The sequence below is a fragment of the Fukomys damarensis genome, unplaced genomic scaffold, assembly GCF_012274545.1.
Source record: "Fukomys damarensis isolate Sample0158 unplaced genomic scaffold, DMR_v1.0_HiC HiC_scaffold_23, whole genome shotgun sequence".
Classification (NCBI taxonomy): Eukaryota; Metazoa; Chordata; class Mammalia; order Rodentia; family Bathyergidae; genus Fukomys; species Fukomys damarensis.
In genome coordinates, this window is record NW_022900935.1 from 6,097,277 (window position 1) to 6,118,093 (window position 20,817).

Below are 20,817 nucleotides of genomic sequence, written 5' to 3' on the forward strand. Positions count from 1 at the left end.
ATTTTTACATATTTTTATCTGAAATACAGTATTTATAAAACTCATCGCTTCTCAGCCTTTTGCTAAGATCAAGTGTATAAAACTGCTCAACAACATCACTCGAGTTGTTCACTTTTGAGTGATTGTACTGGAGAGAATCTTCCTCATCAGGTAACTCGGAGATTAGCACACTTTCGTGGTTCTTGAGTACAACCAAGAATATGGTATTGATAATGAGGTGTTACGTACTTAACATAACTCCAAACAGTCAAACGATAAAAGGGCTGACTTTTAAACTTAAAATAATGAAATTTGAAAATATGTTTAGAAGTACCCTTCTCCAACTACTGTTAATACCTTTCTTTATGCCTTCACAAAGCAGGCTCTGGAAAGCACGTCGCATTTTCCCACAGATGCCTGTGCGGGGCAGCCATTAATCTGTGTCATGCCCTTCGCCTGGGCAGGTGGCTCTCCCTAGCTGACACTACCGTCGGCTCACTGTTCGCCTTTGCAAACTTGCTCCCTGCCTCTGGTGGGCTCTCGTTTGTTCTTTGCCCTGCTCTTGCCTTTCCTCTGAGTCTCTGTTCAGCTCCGGAGGGCTTCTCTTTCTCCTTTCCCATGTTCCTCATTTCTCTGGATCTCCTGGTCAGGAAACTGCCTTTGTCTTAGAATTTGATCCGCCTTGTTTTCTGTGATTTCTTTCTCCAGATTGAATACTGCTTGCTTCCCCCATCTCTGTATCATTGTTTTCATATATTTCCTTCCTTTCATGTGTTCTTCCTTTCCTTTGCTCCTCTCTTCCCTCTCCCCACCTTCTCTCATTGTATCGATCGTGATCATTCCGTTGTCTCGTCCTGAAGAGTATTTCTCCCTTTTCCACTCTGTCATCTCTCTCTCTCTGGTCTCTACCCCCCGGGTTTATCTTCTTGTTCACCTCTTCTGGTGGGGATCTATGACTGCTTTCTCTGGACCTGAGAACTCTGCTCTTTGGTGGTCACGGTCAGTGTAATAGCTTCCCTGGCCTCTGGAGTTTTCCTGCCTCTCTCGGTGTGGATCGTCCTTTTTCTCCTGCCATTGGGACTTGGAGCTTTTGGGTGGTGTTTGACACTATGCCTCTTCACAGATGACTTGGGTTTGATCCTTGTGATGCTCGGAGTAATTCCCATGAGTCTCTGATCCTTTCCCTTCCGTCTTCACACTTAGTATCAAAGTCACCGTCTGGAACTGAGTTTTCCTCCTCCTCTACACAAGTCTGGAGAACTCGTGTGTCCTGTGGTGTTCTGCTCTTCACTGACTTCATCTGAGTAGTGTCTTCATTTCCCTAGCTTCATTCTAGAACGGTTTCATGAAAGCTACTCCTTCACCAGCTGTTTAGTAGGTTCCTATAAAACCCCCTGAGATCCTTCTGTTTCTTGTGTGGCGGCCCCTTTTCTTCAGCTCTTGCAGTTTGTTTTTGTTTAATAAACAGATGTCACAGATGCCTCTTTATAGGGCCGGGGGTTTAGCTCAGTGGTGCCGCCACCTGCCTCACAAGCACAAAGACCCGAGTTCAATCCCTGGATTGCCCCCCCCGACAAAAATGCCTCTTTATCATCAAATTTTTATTTTTCAATTTCTTGTTCTCTGTGTTTTCCATTATTTTTCCTGTTCCTTTTTTTGGATCTCAATGGCTCTTAGTAAGTTGTGGGTATACTTGGGCTTTGTCTTTGTAATTGGGATTACTTTCCTCCTTCTGTCATTTATACACTCTGTAATCTTCTGCATTCCAGTTTGGTCTGTTTCATGGCCTGCTTCTCAGCAGCTCCCTTCTGAACACTGTCACTCACAGAGTTATCATCATCATCAGAATCTTTCCCAAACACTCGTAGTTTTTGCAAAATAGGGGTGCAATTTCAGTGTTTTCTTTGGCAAAATAAGCCTATGCCTTCTGCCTAGAATTGCCATCTTGCTCCTGTCTCAGTTGCTAGCAATTTTAAAAATAGGGACCTTTCATGAAGATCCTAGCCTCCAAAAATGAGATCTGGCAGCGCAGGCCCACAGTCAGCTAGAGGGGAGTAGCAGCTTCCCTTGGCCTTGGAGAAAGGATCCTCTCTGGCACCAGGAAATCCCTGAGATGACTTCTGATGTCACCTACCTTCTTCTCTCTGGGCAGTTTAGTTTGTGTCATTTCCTACAGGTATAAAACAACTCACAGCAGAGCTGCTCTAGGCCAAGGGAAGACAGGAGCCTGGAGCCCTCCCCCAGGACCTCAGACAGACTCAGGGACCCCCGCAGAGCTCCAATAAAGAGTAGGTTCCTCAGTCCCCTACCGGGCTTTCCCAGGAGCCTACCTGGGGCTTTGTGTTGAAAGTAGTGCCTTAGGAGGAGGAGCTAGATTACTCATGAAGAGCTAATGCATGGGGGGCGGGGTGAGAATAGGGTATCACTAGGCATGTTTCAAACCACCAGACCACCTTCTCAGGGGAGTAACCCATCTCTACCAATAATAGTTGATGTATCAATGCAGGGCTTACCTCCTCAGCTTGCCCCCTGAAAAGCAAGTATATTTCAATGCCTAAAGTGTGCATAACCTCTAATAATGCTTTCCTTTTTTATTTTACACACTTGAAATTCAACATGAAAAACCAAAAAAACAAAACAAAAACAAAGGCCCGGCGTCGTGGCGCACTCCTGTAATCCCAGCACTCGGGAGGCTGAGGCAGGAGGATCGCTGTGAGTTCGAGACCAGCCTGGGCTACATAGTGAGTTCCAGGTCAGCCTCAACTACATAGTGAGACCCTGTCTCAAAAAACCAAAAAAAAAAAAAAAAAAAAAAACACGATACATGTTTAAGACTTTCATACTAAATAATTTATGTGGTTTCAGAAATAGAAGCGCTGAAAGACCCCAAAGGTCCAATCAGAATCGGGGACGACTCAGTGGGAGCTCCCTCATGTAGTGAAAATCTGGAACCCAAATTGCTTTATCTAAGTGCCATCTCTGTGGACAGGATGTGGTGTTTCTTTAGCCTTTTATCCTTCCGGTACCATCCTACCTATCAAATATGTTGCCTCTCTCCAACCCCTCCCTGACAGCCTGCTAGGACTTGCCTCTGCACTGCTGTCAACTTCCCCTTGGTTGATACTGGGGTTTGTGTAACGTTTTCTGAACCTCGGTGATGGGCACAGTGGAAGATAGATGTATGCTTGACACCGAGATACCATATCTGCATGTTCAGTGCCCACAAGCACGCTGCATGACACGTGCCGAGGCCCATTGGAATGGAGACTCTGTCTCCAGGAATACACCTCAAATTGCTTGCAAAGGTCACATGGCAAACCCCATCCTGATGTGTCAGAATGTGCCAGCTGGTGGTCAAGAAGAACGTAATGGAAAAAAAAAAAAAAAAAGACCTGTAAGGTGTGTGCAACAGGGAAACAAATTTGGAGTAGTTTTGGAGATTGCCCCCCCCCTTTTTTTTGTTCCAGGCATCGAACTTGGGACCTTCTGTGGCTGAACCACTGAGCTAACTCCCTGGCCCTACACAAGTAGTTTTGGTCAAAGCATCTCCCTCGTCTGCTGCCAAGATGCTGATAGCATCATGAGGTCGTCCGTGATGGGAATCAGTTTCTGACTTTTCTCTGCTGCCCCAAGACCTCAAGGCCCCACCTAAGAAAACAGGTGGGACATTCCTAAGGAAAATATACTGGCAGGCACTTCAATTTAAATGGCAAGGGAGTATACAGAGGTTGAAGATGGTGTGGTATGGTAAGTTTCATTCACCTCCTAAACAGCGTGATGGGTGTTATGTTAGGACCTGAGGTGCCCTCCTCTGATGTCTAGAACTCAGGTACCAGTTAGCAAAGGCAGCGAACTCATCATTGGGTTTCCCCATGCTCCAGGGGGCCTCCTCCCTCCTTCCCAGGGACTAGTCAGGCAACGCTCTCCTGCGGGCTCCCGAATGCCGGCCTAGTCAGTCCCTATTGCCAAGCCTCTCGTGATTTTTACTTAACTGATTCCTTCACTAAGCAGTGAAGTCTTAACTTCCCAGTGCTGGCCACTAGTAGGTACCTGCTACATGCTCGATGAGTGGACAAATACTTCATCAAACTAGGTCAGCAGGCTCGCTGCCCAGAGAAGTCACTGTCCACTTCAATTCCTGCCCCTGCGTGGTAGGCCCGCCTGGTGGCTCACGGGATCCAGGCCTGTGTTAACGCGGGGCTTCCTTCTTTCCCTGCTTGCATGCTCTCTCGTGACCAGCTTCAGCAGAGCAATGCTCCTAGCATCTCTAACCCTCTCTTTATCTATTTCTCCTCATGGGAAGCAGTGGCTTATTTAATGGAATTAGGGTAGGAGGAAGACCTGCTTGAATCGGTGGCATCTGTCTCCTACATCTGCCTGCCCCCAAGAAAGGAACCCTGGACTTCTCCTCACCACGTGACAGCCGAGTGGGCAGAGGAGGCCTGTGCCATGTGGTCAGCCTGCGCTGGACGGTCTGGGTCAGGGGAGGGAATGATGGGAAATACCCTTTGTCCCCAGTGTACCGTACCTCGCTTCTCAGAGATGTACATTTTATACATTTGGATGTATTTGAAAACGCATCTGCCAACCAGATGGCACCACATGGTTTAACTGGCTGGAATGTCTCTTTCCTTGTACCTTACCACTCGATGGCATCTTAGGTTCAAAGAAACATGGTGAACAACAGTCTCAGTCAGGCTTACCAAGGAGCTGGTATTTTGATCTCCATCTGTCCCAGTGAATTAGAGCTCAGTTGGTTCCAGGCACAGGAGGGGAGGAATTGGGTGTTTGATCAGCACTATCCAATCACATGCACTAAGCACCTGCCATGGCCTAGACCACGTAGATGAGCGAGATGTCTTCCACAGCCTGTGAACAAGAGCAGCCGGGCTGGGAGAGGAAAAGCACCAGCAAGTCAAACAAGGGTGGCAAAGGCTTGCTGGGACAAGCGCGTTCACGCGCGTGTGCGCACACACACACACACACACACACACACACACACACGGTACGTCCTGCATGCCCACATGTGCATGCCATGTGCACACAGCACTGGGGCCTGTTCCAAGACTCCTGGCCTCACCCTCATTCCACTCTGGTCACCATCTGAGTCCATTCTTCCTCCTGCCTTTGCTGCACTCCTCTAAAGATTCCCAAGCTCTACACCCCAGTTCTCATGAGGCTTTTACCACTCCTCCTCCAGCCCTGCAGACACACAAAGTCACTGGTAGGGGTTGTTGTGTTGAAGTCCTAGCCCCCATTAACTCAGAATATGACTATATTTGGAGATAGGATCTTTAATGGGGAGATTAAGTTAAATGAAGCTTTACGATGGGCCAGTATGGACCAGACCAATCGGGCTGCTGTCCCTATACAGAGGAGTAACTTGGACACAGACTCAGACATGGAAGGCCATGCAGAGACAGAGAAGAGAAGCCATCTACATGCCAAGAAGGGACACACAGAGCAGATCCTCCTTCACAATGCTCAGAAAGAAAACCCCACTGACACCCTGGTCTCGGACTCCAGCCCCACAGTGGTGGAGCAGTCAATTCCTATTGGGTAGGCCACCCGGTTTCCGGGGCCTTCTGACACTAGTCTAGACAAGTGGATCCAGTCCCTGAGTATCCAGACTCACGGTCACTCTTCGTCCTCTGCTGCTGGGGTCCCTTCCACACTGTAGTCACACTTCCTAGGGCTGCAATGGCATAACCCCTTCTGGCCTCCGGCTCCCTCCCACTGCTCCTGTTCCCTTCCATCCAGTCAGCTCCTAATTCTGGAGTTTCCCTAGTTCCCCTCTCCTGCACATACTCAGCCAGGTGACCTCCTCACTGAGGCTTCAGACCCCAAAGCTCCGTCACTAGCCTACATCTGTGCTTCAGGTTCCAGACCCGGGTGTCCACCTGCATCCAAGACATCTCAGCCTGCACATCCCACCAGCATCTTGAACATGCATCCAACCGATTTCCTGTGCCTGCCCTCTATAAGGTCTATCTCAGGAAAGGGCACCGTCTCCTTAGGGATGTTGTCCTTGGTTTACCGCTCTGGAACCTGGATGACACCATTTTCTATAGTGCCAGGGTACCCTAAGTGTTCCTGACACCCCAACCACACTATTATGTCATGCTCCCTAAATGAGTCCTCACTAGCCTGTGACCTATTTCACGAAAGGAGTAGGGTCTGTTTCACATCCATTCAGAGGGACCTCAGATGTATACTCTGGAACCCCCTCCCAGGAAGGGGCGAAGAAACCCTCCCAGAAACTGCTCAGAGGTTAAACAACTGCTGCTCGAAGAGGTACAATGTCACAGACAAGTTTTTATTTGTCCTGCATATAGAACCCAAGAAATATAAAAACATCTCCAAAATTAGTCGCCTCCCCAACAGGCCGCCTTCCTCCCTGGGCAAGCCCAGACAGGGGCGATGGGGGCTACAGGCCACCTCCTCCTGTCCAGTGAACAAGTTCTATATAAAAATAGATCTTTAAAGGGTTCCCCAAGACCCACCACCCGCATCAGGTCAGCACCTGCACAGGGCTAAGGCCTGAGAACCATAGCAATTCTGGACCTCACTCCTCAGTGGAGGAAAGATCTACCCTGGACACCGAAGTCCTCCAACACAGCCTGGAGACCCTCTGCAGAACAGCCGGGGGAGGGAGCACTTTGACCTTAAGAGAATGATGTGGCTGCCGAGGGGGATGAGCTTCTGTCCACCCAAGACAGGGTGCTGGTTCCCAGGCTTCCCCGGAGAGGCTGGGGGTGGGGTGGGGCTGGCAGGAGACCACCAACCCTGTCACAGGGGGAAGCAGTATTTAGTCGGCCCCATTACCCCAAAGCCACTTAGTTGAGGCAGATCTCAGGAGGGGTAGCCCAGAGTGGGGCCAGGGCCTCCAAGGGAGCAGCTGGGGCCGAAGGCACTGCTGGGAGTCACTGTCCTCCATCACAGGTCCTCCCGAAGATGCTCTTACCTTCCAGCCCTATGGCTCCTTCTCAGTTAGTCCCTGCAGATTCCTCTCGTCCAGCTCCCTTGGCCTGCTGAGATTTCCATCCTCCCCCTCCCCAAGGCTCTGTCAACTTATGCTTCAGTCAAGATGCCTTTCTGGACAGCCCTCAATATACACATGTCAAGAACATCCCCAGCAGTGCCTCCAGCCCACGCTCTTGCTGACCCAAGGGCTCCTGGGGGATCCTGGCCACTTGTGGAATGCAGCTTGACTGGTGCCTGAGCTCTTCTCCCTGCCGGCCTGGGTCCCCAGTGCCAGTCTCTGTGTCTCCTGCACCCTTCCCTTCCCAGCCCAGCCCACCCCACACAGCCAAACCAGAGCAGGCATCTATCACGAGTGACACAAACCAACTGCCTCCACGGCCCTGACCACATCCGCAGTCTTTCTGTCCTCCGATGACAGCCCTGGCCACACAGTCACCACTGCGGGGCCCTTCTGGTAAGGACCTTTGGACTCAGCTCATGACCACTCCTCCAGGGCTCCGCAGAAGCCTGAGAGAGGAGGTGCTCTTTGGAGGTGGGGCTCAGGGACACAGCTGGCAGGGGAGGGTCACTTCCAGAGCGTTCACTGGGCTGCCCCAGAGAACAGGGCTGGTGCCACATGGCAAGGCTGAGGACTCTCTTCAGAGCCAGCCTCCTCCCTAGATCGGGTTCCAACCTCACTTCTGATTTCCCTGTCCCTCAAGGTAGGTTAGAGCAGACTGTCAGAGATCCATTTCTGAGTGTCCTTTTCACAGCTCCCAGGGTGGAGACCGAGGCTCTCAGATGTCCGCAGAGAGAACACGTCCCCTCGTGCTCTCCCAGGTCAGTTCACAGAGTGAACGGAAATGTGGAGCCCCAGGACCATGCGGCCCAGCCAGGACCCTCCCCTTCTCCCTGCACTGCCAGCCTCATGGCGAGGACAGAGTCAGCTCCTGATTCTTCCGCCTGAGATCAGCTTCACTTTTGCCTCCCTGGGCCTCAGAACAGTGTCCAGACACACATCAGCCAGCCACGGCACAGCGGGTAAGGAGCCTGCCCCTCTGGCACAGCCCCACATGGCCAGGATACCCAGAGCTGTCTGACCGGACAAGTCTGAGGGAAAGGGGGACACCCACTAGGGAGGCCTCAGCTTCTAGCAGGTGTGGAAGACAGAGGGGCATAAGCCAGGGCAAGCAAAATCTATTGTCTCCCTCTCTCCACCCCATCTCTGTCCCTGAGGCCCTGAATTTCCTCCCCATGGTTTTGAACCTCTTTTCCATGGGTACTAGGTCAGAGGGGAAAATGGGAGAAACGGGCAGTAAAACGGGGACACTGTGGCCCCAAAGCAGCTCTTGGCTCGAGGGGAGGAAGACAGTGTTCACTTCCACCAAGGTGGAGTGGAGTTTGTCACGGTCCTGGGCAGGTCTGGGTCTGCCCCTGCTGCCTGGGCCTGCCTTGGAAGAAAGGGGGTACTCACACCTGCACCCCCTGGCCCTGCAGCTGCAGCACTCGAGCCTGCAGGGCGCTGATCCCACTCAGGAGGGCCTCTTGATGTTCAGCCGAGGAGATGCCCAGGTTCACCAGGTCCCTGGAACAAGGGCTGCTCAGACCCACTGGTCAATCCCTCTTCTGCTCCTCCCACACAGCCCCCTGCTCTCCCCGCTTTCTCTGGGTGGGGCAGGGCCAGAATCAGGACAGGCAGGGGCTTCCCTTGTAGGCAGGGGCAGTGTCCCTGCCTTGGCTTCTCAGACTCACTGGGAAGTCATCTCAGCCACAGCCTCCAAGCTCCCATAGCCAGCTGCTGCGAAGTTGTCCTTGTAACGGCACAGGTCCAGGGCCTCCAGCCAGGCCCCCACGGAGCCAAAGGAAGGGAAGGTGGAGAAGGCACGGTCTTCCAGGAGGGTGGGAGGCCTGGGGAGGAAGAGCTGTGGTCAGCGGACAGTGGGATCTGGTGCCCAGACCTAAAGCTCCCCTGGAAAGATGGGGAAAGGGGAGACAACCAGGCCCCAGGGACAGGCCTGGCTCATACGGGCACTATGCAGCCCAGAAGAGGCAAGCCCCAGGGTACTCAGGCAGGTAGAGGGCTGAACCAGCAAAAGGGACTGGTAGTGTCTGGGATAGTCTGACACGCCTACGATGGGATGGCAGGTGACATATTTGGAACAAGGGATAATAAATTCACTTATTGAATTTATTGGAACTATATTTGGGGGTGTACTGTAAATATGTTTATCTAGTCAGTGGTCACTGTATGGGGATACGCGGGACAAAATCTGTGAAGTAAGATGTACCTGAGGCAGGTGGGAAGTGTGAGGTCTACATGGGGCAACCTGCTGAGTGGCGGTCCCTTGACAGGCGAGGTACTGCATTTGGGATACTAGGGAAGCTTTCGATGCTCAGGAGAGAGGTCAGCTGAATCTGGTATGGCTGGGGATCAATGGGAAGGTACCTGGGGCAGGTGGTCGCGGCACACTTCGAGGGTTCTGGGTCCTGCACCATCCTGCTCAGGACACTGTGGATCTGGGAGAACCTGGGCCGTTCCCCTGGGTCTTTCTGCCAGCAGTCAAGCATCAGTTGGTGCAGCAGGGAGGGACAGTTCCTAGGGGGCGGCAGCCGGAAGCCATCTTCCACGGCTTTGATCACCTGGGCCACAGTGACGGGGAGAAGACAGGACGCCTCTGGTCCCCCCAGCATACACGTACAGACGCAGACACACACGTGCACATGCACACCCCATTCCAAGGAAGACTCAACTAGGGGCTGGGCAGGATGGGAAGTAGACTAAGAAAAAGGACCTGAAGCTAGGAGGTAAAGGGTGACAGGAAGAAGTCAAGGAGCTGGAGGATAAGAGGGTCAGAAGTCAAGCAGCGAGAGGTCACTCACATCTTGGCCAGACATGTCCCAGTAGGGCCGCTCACCGAAGGCCATCACCTCCCACATGACGACACCAAAGCTCCACACATCACTGGCAGAGCTGAAGTGGCCAAACTGAAGCATCTCAGGGGCAGCCCAGAGTGCTGGGCTCCGGCCACTCTGTCAGTGGGCACACAGGCAAGGGTGGGAAGGAACTGAGTCACCCGCATCCAGCCCCCCACTCCCAGCTTCACACTCGGGAAGGTATTCCAGCTGACTATGGGGCGGGCGCAGAGTGACACTGACTCAGGACCAACCTCGTGGAAGGGCGGGGTGGGGAAGGACCCAAACAGCAGGGAAGGGGCTGGGCAGAGGAGGTCGACACTCCTGGGGAGAAGAAGCCTCACCATGGTGGTGTAGACGGCCTCCGCTCTGTCACGGGGGCCCCGCCCAAAGCCAGAGAGCTTACAGATGAGGCCGCTGCTGACCAGCACACGGCGGGCGGCGAGGCCCCGATGAACATAGCCCATCTCTGACAGATACTTCATAGCTGATGCCAGTCCAGGCAGGAGCCCCATCAGCTGCTCAGCCACCAGCTGCCCCTCATGATGCTGCAGGATTAGGTGAGACTGAGGCTGGGGCTTTGTGCTCAGACCGCCTGGTGCTGTGGACTCCAAGGAGGTCCCTCAGCCCTCACTGGGCTTCACTTTATCCTGTGACCCCTAGGTCAGCCTGGCCAATGGGAATGAAGCCAATTCCAAGCCCACCAAGGAGAAAGTGAAGGACCAGGAATAAGTTGGTAATCCGCACCCCCCAGGGCCCAGGCCACTCACCCTGAGGAAGCTGTCCAGGGCCCCATGGCCCATGTACTCAGTAACGATCATCAAGGGGCTTCCTGTGCCAGAGATGGGGACCCACATGCTAAGTTGCCTGGCTACTCTGTGCACACAACCGTTCCCCCTGAGGGGCCCCATCTTGGCTAACATGGCCAGAATCAAAGTCAAGCTCCCTACTCTTATTTCTCTCCTGCCCAGCCCAGCATCCCCCAGACAGAAGAACAAAAGAGTTATCTGTAGGGGAACAGAGGTCAAGGTCAGGAACCACAAGTTAGTTAAGATCACCCAAGGTCAGTGTTTCAACCCCCTAGTGGCACGGGGAGCCAGAAGCTCGTCCCAGATGAGTGCCCATGCCAGGAGAGTGGTCACCCTGAACCAGTGAAAGCAAACTGAGGCCCACGTCTAGCCTCCCTCCAGGGTTCCTGGAGCCACCCTCCCCCCACAAAGCTGTCATTTCACTTCCTACATCGGTGGCTGGGGCAACAGGAAGGGGAGCATCAGGCAGGCCTACCTCGGGTGACAACCCCCTCTAGTCGCACAATGTGGCTATGGTCAAACTGGCCCAAAGTGAGGGCCTCCGCCAGGAAGCTGAGCCTTTGCGAGTCTGAGCAGCCGTCTCTCAGCGTGTGTACAGCCACAGGCAGCTCCTGCCGGCCAGGTAGCTGCAAGCAGCCGAAGCACAGGTCCCCAAACCGGCCTGTGGGGAAACAGCAGCTCAGGCAGCCCCCTGAAGGCCATGACCCCAGCCAGTGGGGCAGCCCGAGCTGAGGAGAAAGTGACTCTGGCCTGGGGTGTGAAACTCCTGAGTTCTAATCCTGGTAACTTCAGTACTGGCAGTGCAACCTGGGGCTTCACCCCTCCCTCTCTGGGCCTCAGTTTCCTACCCTGTAAAGCTTCGGAACGGGCATTGCACATGCCAGCCCCTCAGGGCCATTAAGCCCGGCCTGAGCCAGGACACACGATGATGACATCGGTTCTGCCTTTTGTGCAGCGGCTCTGGGGATGGTGACAGAAGTGTCAGGCTTCTGGTGACAGTGCTGGGCTTCTCTGAACATAGGGGCTGAGGGCTTGTGGACAGGTAGAAAGGCTGGGGACTGCCCTAAGCCGGCAAGCCTCACGTCACCTGGGGGAGACAGAGGTCATGCCCATCTTACAGATAAACTGAAGCTCAAAACAAGAGAGGATCATGCTCTGCTCATGCAACTCACTGGTGGCAGCGCCACGACTAGAATTCAGTTTAAGGTCCCTCCTACTGCCTCCTGAAGGCCAGGGTCTAAACGGCCAGCAGCACACTGCAGTGGCTGACTCTGAGTGGGACCGGTTGGAGAGGTCTTAGAGTGACCCTGAGGACCCAAGAGGGTAGGCAGAGTCACAGACCCCTCTGGTGGGCAAGAGACTTTCTGGGTAGGGGGCAGGCTCGGTGTGGAGAAGGGCCCTCAGAGTAGGGTCAGACTTAAGAGGAGCCTGGCTGACAGGAGACAGGCGGCTGGGCGGAGCATCGGGATGGGTGGAAGGCGAAGGGCGTGGTTTCCCGGTGGGTGTGGCTGGTGGGCGGAGCTTTCCAGGGTGACCCCGCTCACCCGCGCCGAGGCTCCTCTCCAGTGTGATGCTTTTTGCATCCAGCTCCTTGGCGAACAGATGCACAGCTTGCAGTGGGTCCCCGCAGCTCTGAGGGTCCAGGAAAGTACGACGTGTTGGGATTTTGACTGAGAACACAGGGGGAGAAAGCTCAAGGCTGTGGAAAAAGTCTGCATTACTGCGGGGGAGGCGTGTGAAAGGACAAGGAGCAAGAGGGGTGGGTGAACCTGGTGACCCCACAACTCACAGTGGAAGTACAGCTCCTCTTCGTCATGGGTGTCACCACCTCCTTTGCCATAGCTGCAGGGCCTAGTAGAGGGGCGCAGAGAACCCCTTCACCAGGCCACCCCAGCCTTCCCACTTTAGCACCCAGGAGGACACTTCTGTGTCCCAATAACAAGGCCTACATCCCTGGGGGAGGGACAGAGACCTTGTCCTGGTTTGAAAACTATTGCTCCTTCTTTTTCTTTTGGTACCAGGGAGGCAAGCAGCAGAACCACTGAGCTAAATCCCCAGCCCCTCTCTTTCTTTTTTTATTTGTTTTTTGCTACCCCATCCTCCTCCTCCACAGTTTGGCAACCTGCTCCCCACAGCTCGAATACAACCATGCCCCACCTGGCCATTCACCACCTTCAACTTTCCTAGTTATTTCCATTGTGAGATACAATGAAAATGCTCATGACTCCAGAGGCTCCCAAATCCACACCCCTGACTTCAGGAAAACATGCACAGGTACAAACAAAGGAGAAGGCAGTGACAACAGGCCAGGCCAACCACCTGACCCACTGGGACCATCACAGAAATCTTAAGACGAGAGGCAGTCATGGACCAAAGGCCTGAGTCACAATCAAGAGAGACACAGGCAGCAATTGTTGCCCCCAGGCAGGGTCTTGCTGGGCCGGAGAAAGACACTGCCCTTTATTCTGGGAGCAGAGGCAGTGCCTGGGGACCTAGAGGTGGAGAGTGCTGTGATTCAATTTGCATTTTAGAAAGATCATCCCAGCTGCTGAGTGCAGACTGCTCTGTGGTTGCTGCAGGAGGCTGGTAGCGGCTCAGGCTGTGGAGTGACTATGTCAGGAACAGAAATGTGAGGGACCTCAGGGCTTGGAGAGGGCTGGGTGGCAGAAAGGAAGATGAGAAGGTGCTCAGCAGACTTCATGAAGATGCCATCACCAAGATGGGGAGATAAAAGGTATACATTTAGACATCTGATGAGACCTAAAGTTGCCACAGTCTCCTGATGATGAACAGAGCCCTGGTAGTTGGTGGTGGAAACTGTTCCGTGATGCCCACCATAGATCCATTTAATTATCCTAACTCACCACTTTCAAGATGCAAGAAATTTAATGATCCTATATATGATTCTTTGGGGGTTTTCCCCCTTTTTAATTTTTTTTAGTACTTTTAAACATTTAATTATCCATATATTTTCTGTTGACTCCTCCTCTAGAGAACCCTAATACACTCACTAAACCTCAATAGATGTTTGCTATTACGTGGGGGCAGGGGAGCACTATCGGCAAGGAGGGTTCTGGGATGGGAAGAAGGGGTAGGGCTCTGTCCTGGGTAGCAGGACTGAGCCTGGCCAGAAGGGAGGGGAGGGTGGTGTGAAGTGGGCAGGTTCGCAGGCCTGGTGGCGAGAGGCTGAGGCCAATGATAAGGCTGAGAGTAAGTTGCAAGGAGAGGGCATTTGCAGGCCCCAAGGAGAAGAACTGGATTGCGTGCTGGGGGGATGTCCAGGGAGCTTGGTGAGACAGCAGAGAAAATCCCTGGGAGAAAAGAACTGAGAGCGAGTCATGGGGCAGGCCGGTGACAGCGACTGAAGTCACCAGGATGCGGACTGATGCGAGTGTCTTCCATGCACGAAGGGAAAACCCAGGAGAGAAGGGGAAGATGGAACAGGTGCAGGAGTGAGGGCTTGCAAGCTTGGGAGAAAAACCACACTGTGAAGCGAGGTGTGGTGGAGCACGCCTGTAACTCCAGCACTCAAGAGGCTGAGGCAGGAGGGATCATGAGTCCAAGGGTAGCCTGGGCTACGTGGTGAGTTGAAGGCCAGCATAACTACACAGTGAGACCCTTTCTCCAAAAGAAAAAAAAAAGAACAAGAAGAAGAAGGAAAGAAGCAAAGCAAAGCAAACCATGCAATGATGGTAAGAGTTCAGGATGTCACCCTCTAGTGAGAAGTAAGTGAGCCAGAATGGACTACAGAGGGAACTGTGTAGAGGCGAGGGGACCACAGCACAGAGCGGGCACTGAGAGACATGGAGGGCACAGGGTGAGAGATGTCAGAGTCCGCAAGGTGGGGATGCACAGTGGAGGAGTCGGCCCCTCAAGCCCTCAACACCCAGTGACGCCACTGCTGGGTGTACGAAGAGCGTGAGCCCTGCTGTTGGCTCACTGCCCGGCTCCTCAGCTCTCCCGGGGTCTGCCCTGGGGTTGCAGCACCTTTGCTGTCTCTCCTTCCTCCTGCCTCCTAAGTCTCTACACCCAACGCCAGGACAGACACTCTCTCCTTTCCAACAGGTCTAGTGCATGCCTGTGGGCCTTTCAGCTCTAGGAGCTCCACGCCTGCTCTTCGCCTGCCTTCCTGACTCAGCCTTCAGTCACTATCAGTGGAGGCCATGGGAACAGCCAGTGCCAAATCACGGTAACTGCCCTGCAGCCCAGAGGTGGTCCCAGGTGGCTGTGTGGGCTGAGACTCGACTCCCCGGCCAGCCCATTTCTCCTCCACCTACCACATACAGACTTCCATGCCCTCCAGTCTGCTGACCTCAGCTCCAGCCTGCTACCACCTGGGGGCCTCTGCAAGCAGCAGAGTGCAGCCCTGGGGAGAAGCAGGGGCGAGGCCTGTGTTGCATACAAAAGATCAGAATCTTCTCTCTTCCAGACTCTAGCTCAACAGCTCCCCGCCCCACCCCTTCCTCTGCCCACTCTCCTGCCAGCTTTCTCCTGCTGCGGGTGGAGAGTTTATGGCTTAGAGAGTCCCCACCCTTCTCCACACGAGAGCATGCACACACACACACACACACACACACTTTTGCATTTCTTTTTTGCTTGGGTTTAGTGGAGGCAGGGGCTGGGGGGGCTCTGAAAACCTCAGGAGAATCCTAATCACACTGGAGCAGCCAGAGCTGGATTCCATTCTCAGTGATGCCTTCTGACATTTAATGAGTTAAGGAGCTAAATCCCCTTCATCCCAGAGTGGCTGAGCTCCTTGTGGTAGCTTCTGTATGAGCAATGCATGGCGGGAGGGACCACACTGGTCACAGCTGTATCTACACAGCAGTGTGTGTGTGTGTGTGTGTGTGCCAGTCTGCACGTGTGCAAACCCAGTGCAGGTACAGGTAACTGTGAGCATACGCTAATGTGCACAAGGGAGCAGACTCACCGGGGTCACTCAGCCTGGGACCAGCCACCTACCTCCTCCAAATGGCCAGCACACTCATCACAGAGCCCAGGACAAGGAGGGCTGAGATGGTTACCACGGTGACGACAACTGCAGGGCTCTGGTCCCTGGACCCTGAGGCGGCTGGGAGGAAAACCACAGGTTGAAGCAGGCGGAGAAGCAGGCTCGTGGGCAGGCCCCAGGGCAGGGAGGTGTTCCGTCCCTCTACACTCAACACTGCTTCCCTGCAGCAGAGGGGCCGGAGTCATCCAGGGTGCACCGGGAGTACCAGGCAGGGCGCCTCTGCTCTACCCCACTGAGAGGGAGGAGCGAGAGCCCAGACAGTGGGGACAGCAGCCCTCGGTGCCTTTCAGATGGGAAGACAGGCTGCACAGGAGAATGGTCTTTGCTCAGAGCTCCCACCTCTGATCCAGACTCCTGACCAATAACAATGAGCCAGTGTGAAACACACATTCAGCAAGACGCTGTCGCTGAACTCTATCATCCTGTTTCTTCAACAGGCCAGTAACGTGTTGTTGTCTCCATTTTACAGCAAAGGAAACCAAGATTGTGAACTTAGGCAGTTTGTCCAAGGTCACACAGCTAATAAGTGGTAAACCCAAGATTTGAACTTGAATCTAAAAAGCCTCTGTCTGATGCCAAAGCCTCTGCTTTGAAGTATTCCTCCAGGGTGGAGGGGGAGAAGGGAGGGCAGAGGTATGGGGAAAAAAATGAGAGCCAATAAAGTATTCCTCCAGGACAGGGATCCACAGAATCCATTCCTCCCTCCTTCCCTCCCTCCCTCCATCCATCCATCCAACGTGTGAATGAGGCAGAATCCTTGCCCTGGAGCAGTGCACAGACCACAGCAGGCAAACAGAAACAAACAAAAATTTTGTTTTTTTGGTACTGGGGATCAAACTCAGGTCCTTGCACTTACGAGGTAGGCAGTGGAACCACTGAACTAAATCCCCAGCCCCAGAAACAAAAATTGTAACTGTAAATGAAAAGGAGCAGAAAAGTGACCAGAGCTGGACAGAAGCCCAAGGATTCCTTCCTAGGGCCAATAAGGAAGCTTAGCAGAAGAGATAAACACTGAATTGGACCTGGAAGCGTTTGCTGATGCCTTCCAGACCCAGACGCACACACAGGTATGGAACGTGGTAAATCGTCCCTGGTGGCCCAGCAGCAGACTACATGGGAGAAGAGAGCAGCAAGACAGAAACAGAGTTGGGGGGTAAGGAGCTGAGTGAAAACAGGGCCTAGAATGCCAGGCTAATGAGTGGGAAATTTATCCTGAGGGTGACAGGGAACCAGGGAACAGTGGGTGGATTTCTGTCCTGGGAGAAAAGGAATGGTTTCATCTTCTGAGCTGAGTGGGGATGGAGGGAGGTACTTGAGAAGGGGAGCGTCTGGAGTCTGGGTGGTGCACATCAGTAAGCGCAGCTATTTGGGAGGCTGAACTGGGAGAATCCCAAGACTGAGGCCAGCTGAGACTCTGTCTCAAAATTTACAAAACCAGAGGAAGTCTCAAGTGGTTCTGAAGACTGCACTACAGGGAAAAGTAAACACTTGTAGGCAGCCTCACTGTGGGCAGGAGAAGGGGGATGGCCCGAGTGGGGGACCAGCACGCAGGCGGGCAGTCACGCAGGGCATGTGACTGGCAGAGCTGGGGGCACTTCCGATGGGACAACACACAGGAGCTGGGCAAACAGAGACGGGAGCTGGGGGCGCCCAAAGCCTGGATGACGAGGTAGGATCCAGAGAGCAAGTGAGGGGAGACAGGAGACGAAGGGAGAGTTAGAGACCCATACAGAAGGATCAAAGAGGGCATTAGAGCCCAGGGCTACAGAGGTGAACAGGGCCCAGGCCTGGCCGGTGGCAGGAGGTGAATGGAGACGCCAAGCAATGTCTGAAATCAGGCACCCATGGGACACAAAAACAGAAAACAAAAGACAGTTGTGCCAGGAAGGCTCCGTGTGGCCCTCAGGACACCAGTTTCCTATCTTCATCCCCTTGAGTATAGGCCGGATCGCTAACTCCTAACGAACAGAGTAAGGTAAATGTGACAGGAAGCCACTCCTACCGTGAAGCGACAATATCCCACGGCTCCCGTCTTGGGTGCCTCCACCCGCCCCTCACCTGGGGTCTCTGAAGGAGTCTAGTGCAGTGCAGAGTAGCTCTACTGAGGGCCAGTGGGGCAGGCGATGGCACACACTGGGCCATGCTAGAATGAGTCTGAGTCAGCGCTGAGGTGACAGCAACCCAGAGGACACCTGGACTGAAGCCTGAGGGAAACCCTGAGCCAAGGCCGCCGGCTAAGTGGCACCCAAGTCCTGACTCACAGGAACCACGAAACAACACGCACACGTCATCTGTAGTAGTGCATTTGCTACACAACCATAAATAGCTAACACAGCCGTGATGCACGATCCCTCATTAAAATCCTGATATTGCTGCGTGTCTGTAGTCCCAGAGGCTGGGGGACTAAGGCAGAAGGATTCCAAGTTTGAGGCTGGTCTGGACTACGTAGAGAGACCCCATCTAAGAATAAAATTCTGACTTGGGATCGCAGCTCATTGGAAAAATTGCTCACAGATAGGGAGGCCCACATCCCCTCACAGCCAGGGCCACAGCAAGGGAGGCTGGGGTCAGGAGTCGGTCTGTTCAAACAGAGCTGCACAGAAATGGAAATCATGGGTCCCTCTCCGCTGACGGCCCCAATCCCTGCCCCCACCGCTCTCACTCCAGCCAGACCCGCGGGCTTTGGTCTGGATGGCTTCCACCACTCAGATGCCTTCCCTGCCCGTGGCTGCTGGTTCAGATGTTCTCCAACTTCTAGCAATGGCTCTAATCTCCTCTTCCCAGCACCTGGATGAGGTCTGACACAGCCAGGCATGCGAGCAAAAAGTGCTGCCTTCCTTCCTGGAACTCAGACGCCCTCAACATTTTATCTTCACCTCCCTTTGGGCACAGAGCTCTGCCTATCTTGGATTAGAGTCATGTACCAGGTTGGAAAGAATTATTATCTTGACAGCTGGTGCCGGAATGCCTCTTAGGGAGAACTGCTTTTGTTCAGGAAAATACTTTCATGAGCTGCTCAGGGTAGACACAGGTGAGATCCTGAGGACTGGGTTAGCAGCAGGCAGAACAACAAAAGAGGGAGCTAAACTGTTCTGGGCAGGCCATGAAAGGGAACTCGGGTGGGTGGGGGAGAAGAGGCAGCAGGGAGGGCCGCGAAGGGCAGCGGGAAAGCACAATACCACGGAGGAGCCAGGGATATTTTAAGATCAGGATCTCTAATGTTCAGCTTTTGTTTTGCTTTTGTAAGAACTTTATTGAGATGTAATCCCCATACCAGTCAATTGACCCATTTAAAGTGTGCAATGCTTGTTTTGCTTTGTTGGTTGCTGCACTCTAACCCCTTTCACGGCCCTAACCTTCAGTGACATGTGCTTCACGCGTTAACCCTGGGGGGGAAGGGACAGTGCCCCATGGTGGAGCTACATCATGGCAGACAGCCAAGATCTACCCGTCATAGCAAGAGGTGACTGAGACTAAAAACTCCTCCCAAGAGAGAGCGTGGATCTGAGAGGACACAGGATGTTACCACAGAGCATGGGGTCTGCCCTCCGAGAAGGCTGGCGCCAGCTTAAACAGGTATATTGCTGGCCCCTAACACTTTTTCTGAAATCTCCTCCATTGAGTTCATGTCGGTGGATCCCAAATTTCCTAATGAAATAGGGTGCAATTCAGCTGCTCTGCAGGCTCTGGTGGGGACACACATAACTCTCACCCTGTCTCTCCTGCCCACCACCGTGCCAGGCCGTGAGCCCAACCCCATCCACGTACTTGCACACAGTACTCACCCTCTCCTGGGGTCTGCACTTCGATGCTGGGGTTGAAGCTCTGGGCCTCCCAGGAGGGCAATGGGGAAGCCGCCCGGATCTGGAAGACGTAGCGGGTAGCGGGCTTCAGGTTGGTGATGGTGACGGCAGGCATCCCTGTCTTCACAGTGGAGTAAGTATGCTCACTTTGACCCTGGAGGAGACAGAGAAGTGAAGCCCAGACCCAGGGCCGTCCAGCTGTCTTGGGAGGAGTAGGCTCAGGTCAGCCTAGGTGGGCTGGGGGAAGCTGACCCTGAGCATCCTGGAGACTGCAGAGCTTTCTTCCACGGGATCCCCAGCATCTCTCTCCACTCCAGTTTTACCCCACCTTCAGGGTGTTTTGTGGCTAAGAACAGCCCCCCTTTGCCTATGAGAAACTTTAGAGAAGACGCAGTGCCCTCTCGGGAATGACAGGACGATGGTCCCTGTAGTCCCAGTGTGAGCGGGGCCACAACCCAGGCACTGGTCCTTGATCTCGCAGGCTTCTCCTTCCCCTCCTCATCTGATTTTCACCACTGTCCTGGGAGGCACTGGCCAGGAGGTGTCATGTCTGTTTTGTTTTTGTTTCACAGATAAGAAGACCGGGCTGGGCTAGTAAAGACAGGACCCAGCTGGAGACAGCAGCGGCTGTCGGTGACAAGGGCTTACCCACTTCCAGCCACAGTGCTGGGCCCCCATGCTCCCACAGCAGCCCCGAGGAATCAGCATGGCTCTCTCCTTTTTACAGGCGAGGCTCACATCCAGGAAAGGTCGGGTGACACCTGAACCCCTGTGGCCTGCTCTTTGCTCTACCTCACGCCTCCCCAGCTCCGATAATGGCACCTGATAATGGAATGACCTAAGGATGCTCCTCCCACCGCTGTGTCTACCCACACCTCACAGGAGACCAGAAGAGTGTGCCTCTCTCCTGATACAAGGCATTCCGAAATCGGGGCAACTACGGCCAGTCAGAGTTTCCCTCCTAGCATTTGAACAACACCTTGGAAAACAAAGAAGCAAAGGCTGCGGGATCTATGAGATGGGGTTTCCTTGCCAGGAAGAAGTGGGGGAGAGGGGGACCACTCTCCGCTGCCCCCACGTGCTGCGAGCAAGGCCCTCAGCAGAAGAGGTTGGGCTGTGCGCAGAGAGAAGGCCAGATGAGAGCTGAAGCTCCGGAGGAAAGTCCCTGACATCTGTCCAGACCTGGAGACCCAGCAGTGCTTCCTTCACAGCCCCTTTCATATGTGCTCTTTCTCATTTTTATTATTTATGTTTTGAGACAGCGTCATGCTGAGTAGTCCAGACTAGCCTCAAACTCAGGATCCTCCTGCCACAAGTGCCGGAATGACAGGTGTGTGCC

At 53.7% G+C, this 20,817-nt stretch overlaps 1 protein-coding gene across 1 annotated transcript in view; it reads right to left on the reverse strand.

The window, feature by feature from the left end:
- Positions 1–4,947: 4,947 nt before the first annotated feature.
- The window catches only part of LOC104863556 (ephrin type-A receptor 10), a 28,136-nt gene continuing 12,266 nt past the window's right edge, over positions 4,948–20,817 (reverse strand). Inside the window, exons 4-14 of the mRNA XM_019207700.2 lie at positions 19,461–19,632; positions 15,627–15,735; positions 12,454–12,515; positions 12,209–12,334; positions 11,140–11,325; positions 10,626–10,687; positions 10,200–10,403; positions 9,823–9,972; positions 9,389–9,582; positions 8,695–8,850; positions 4,948–8,527 (exon numbers count right to left, since the gene is read on the reverse strand). Of these exons, the coding sequence (XP_019063245.1) occupies positions 8,413–8,527; positions 8,695–8,850; positions 9,389–9,582; positions 9,823–9,972; positions 10,200–10,403; positions 10,626–10,687; positions 11,140–11,325; positions 12,209–12,334; positions 12,454–12,515; positions 15,627–15,735; positions 19,461–19,632 (1,536 nt within the window). The 3' untranslated portion in view covers positions 4,948–8,412. The remainder of the gene's footprint in view (positions 8,528–8,694; positions 8,851–9,388; positions 9,583–9,822; positions 9,973–10,199; positions 10,404–10,625; positions 10,688–11,139; positions 11,326–12,208; positions 12,335–12,453; positions 12,516–15,626; positions 15,736–19,460; positions 19,633–20,817) is intronic.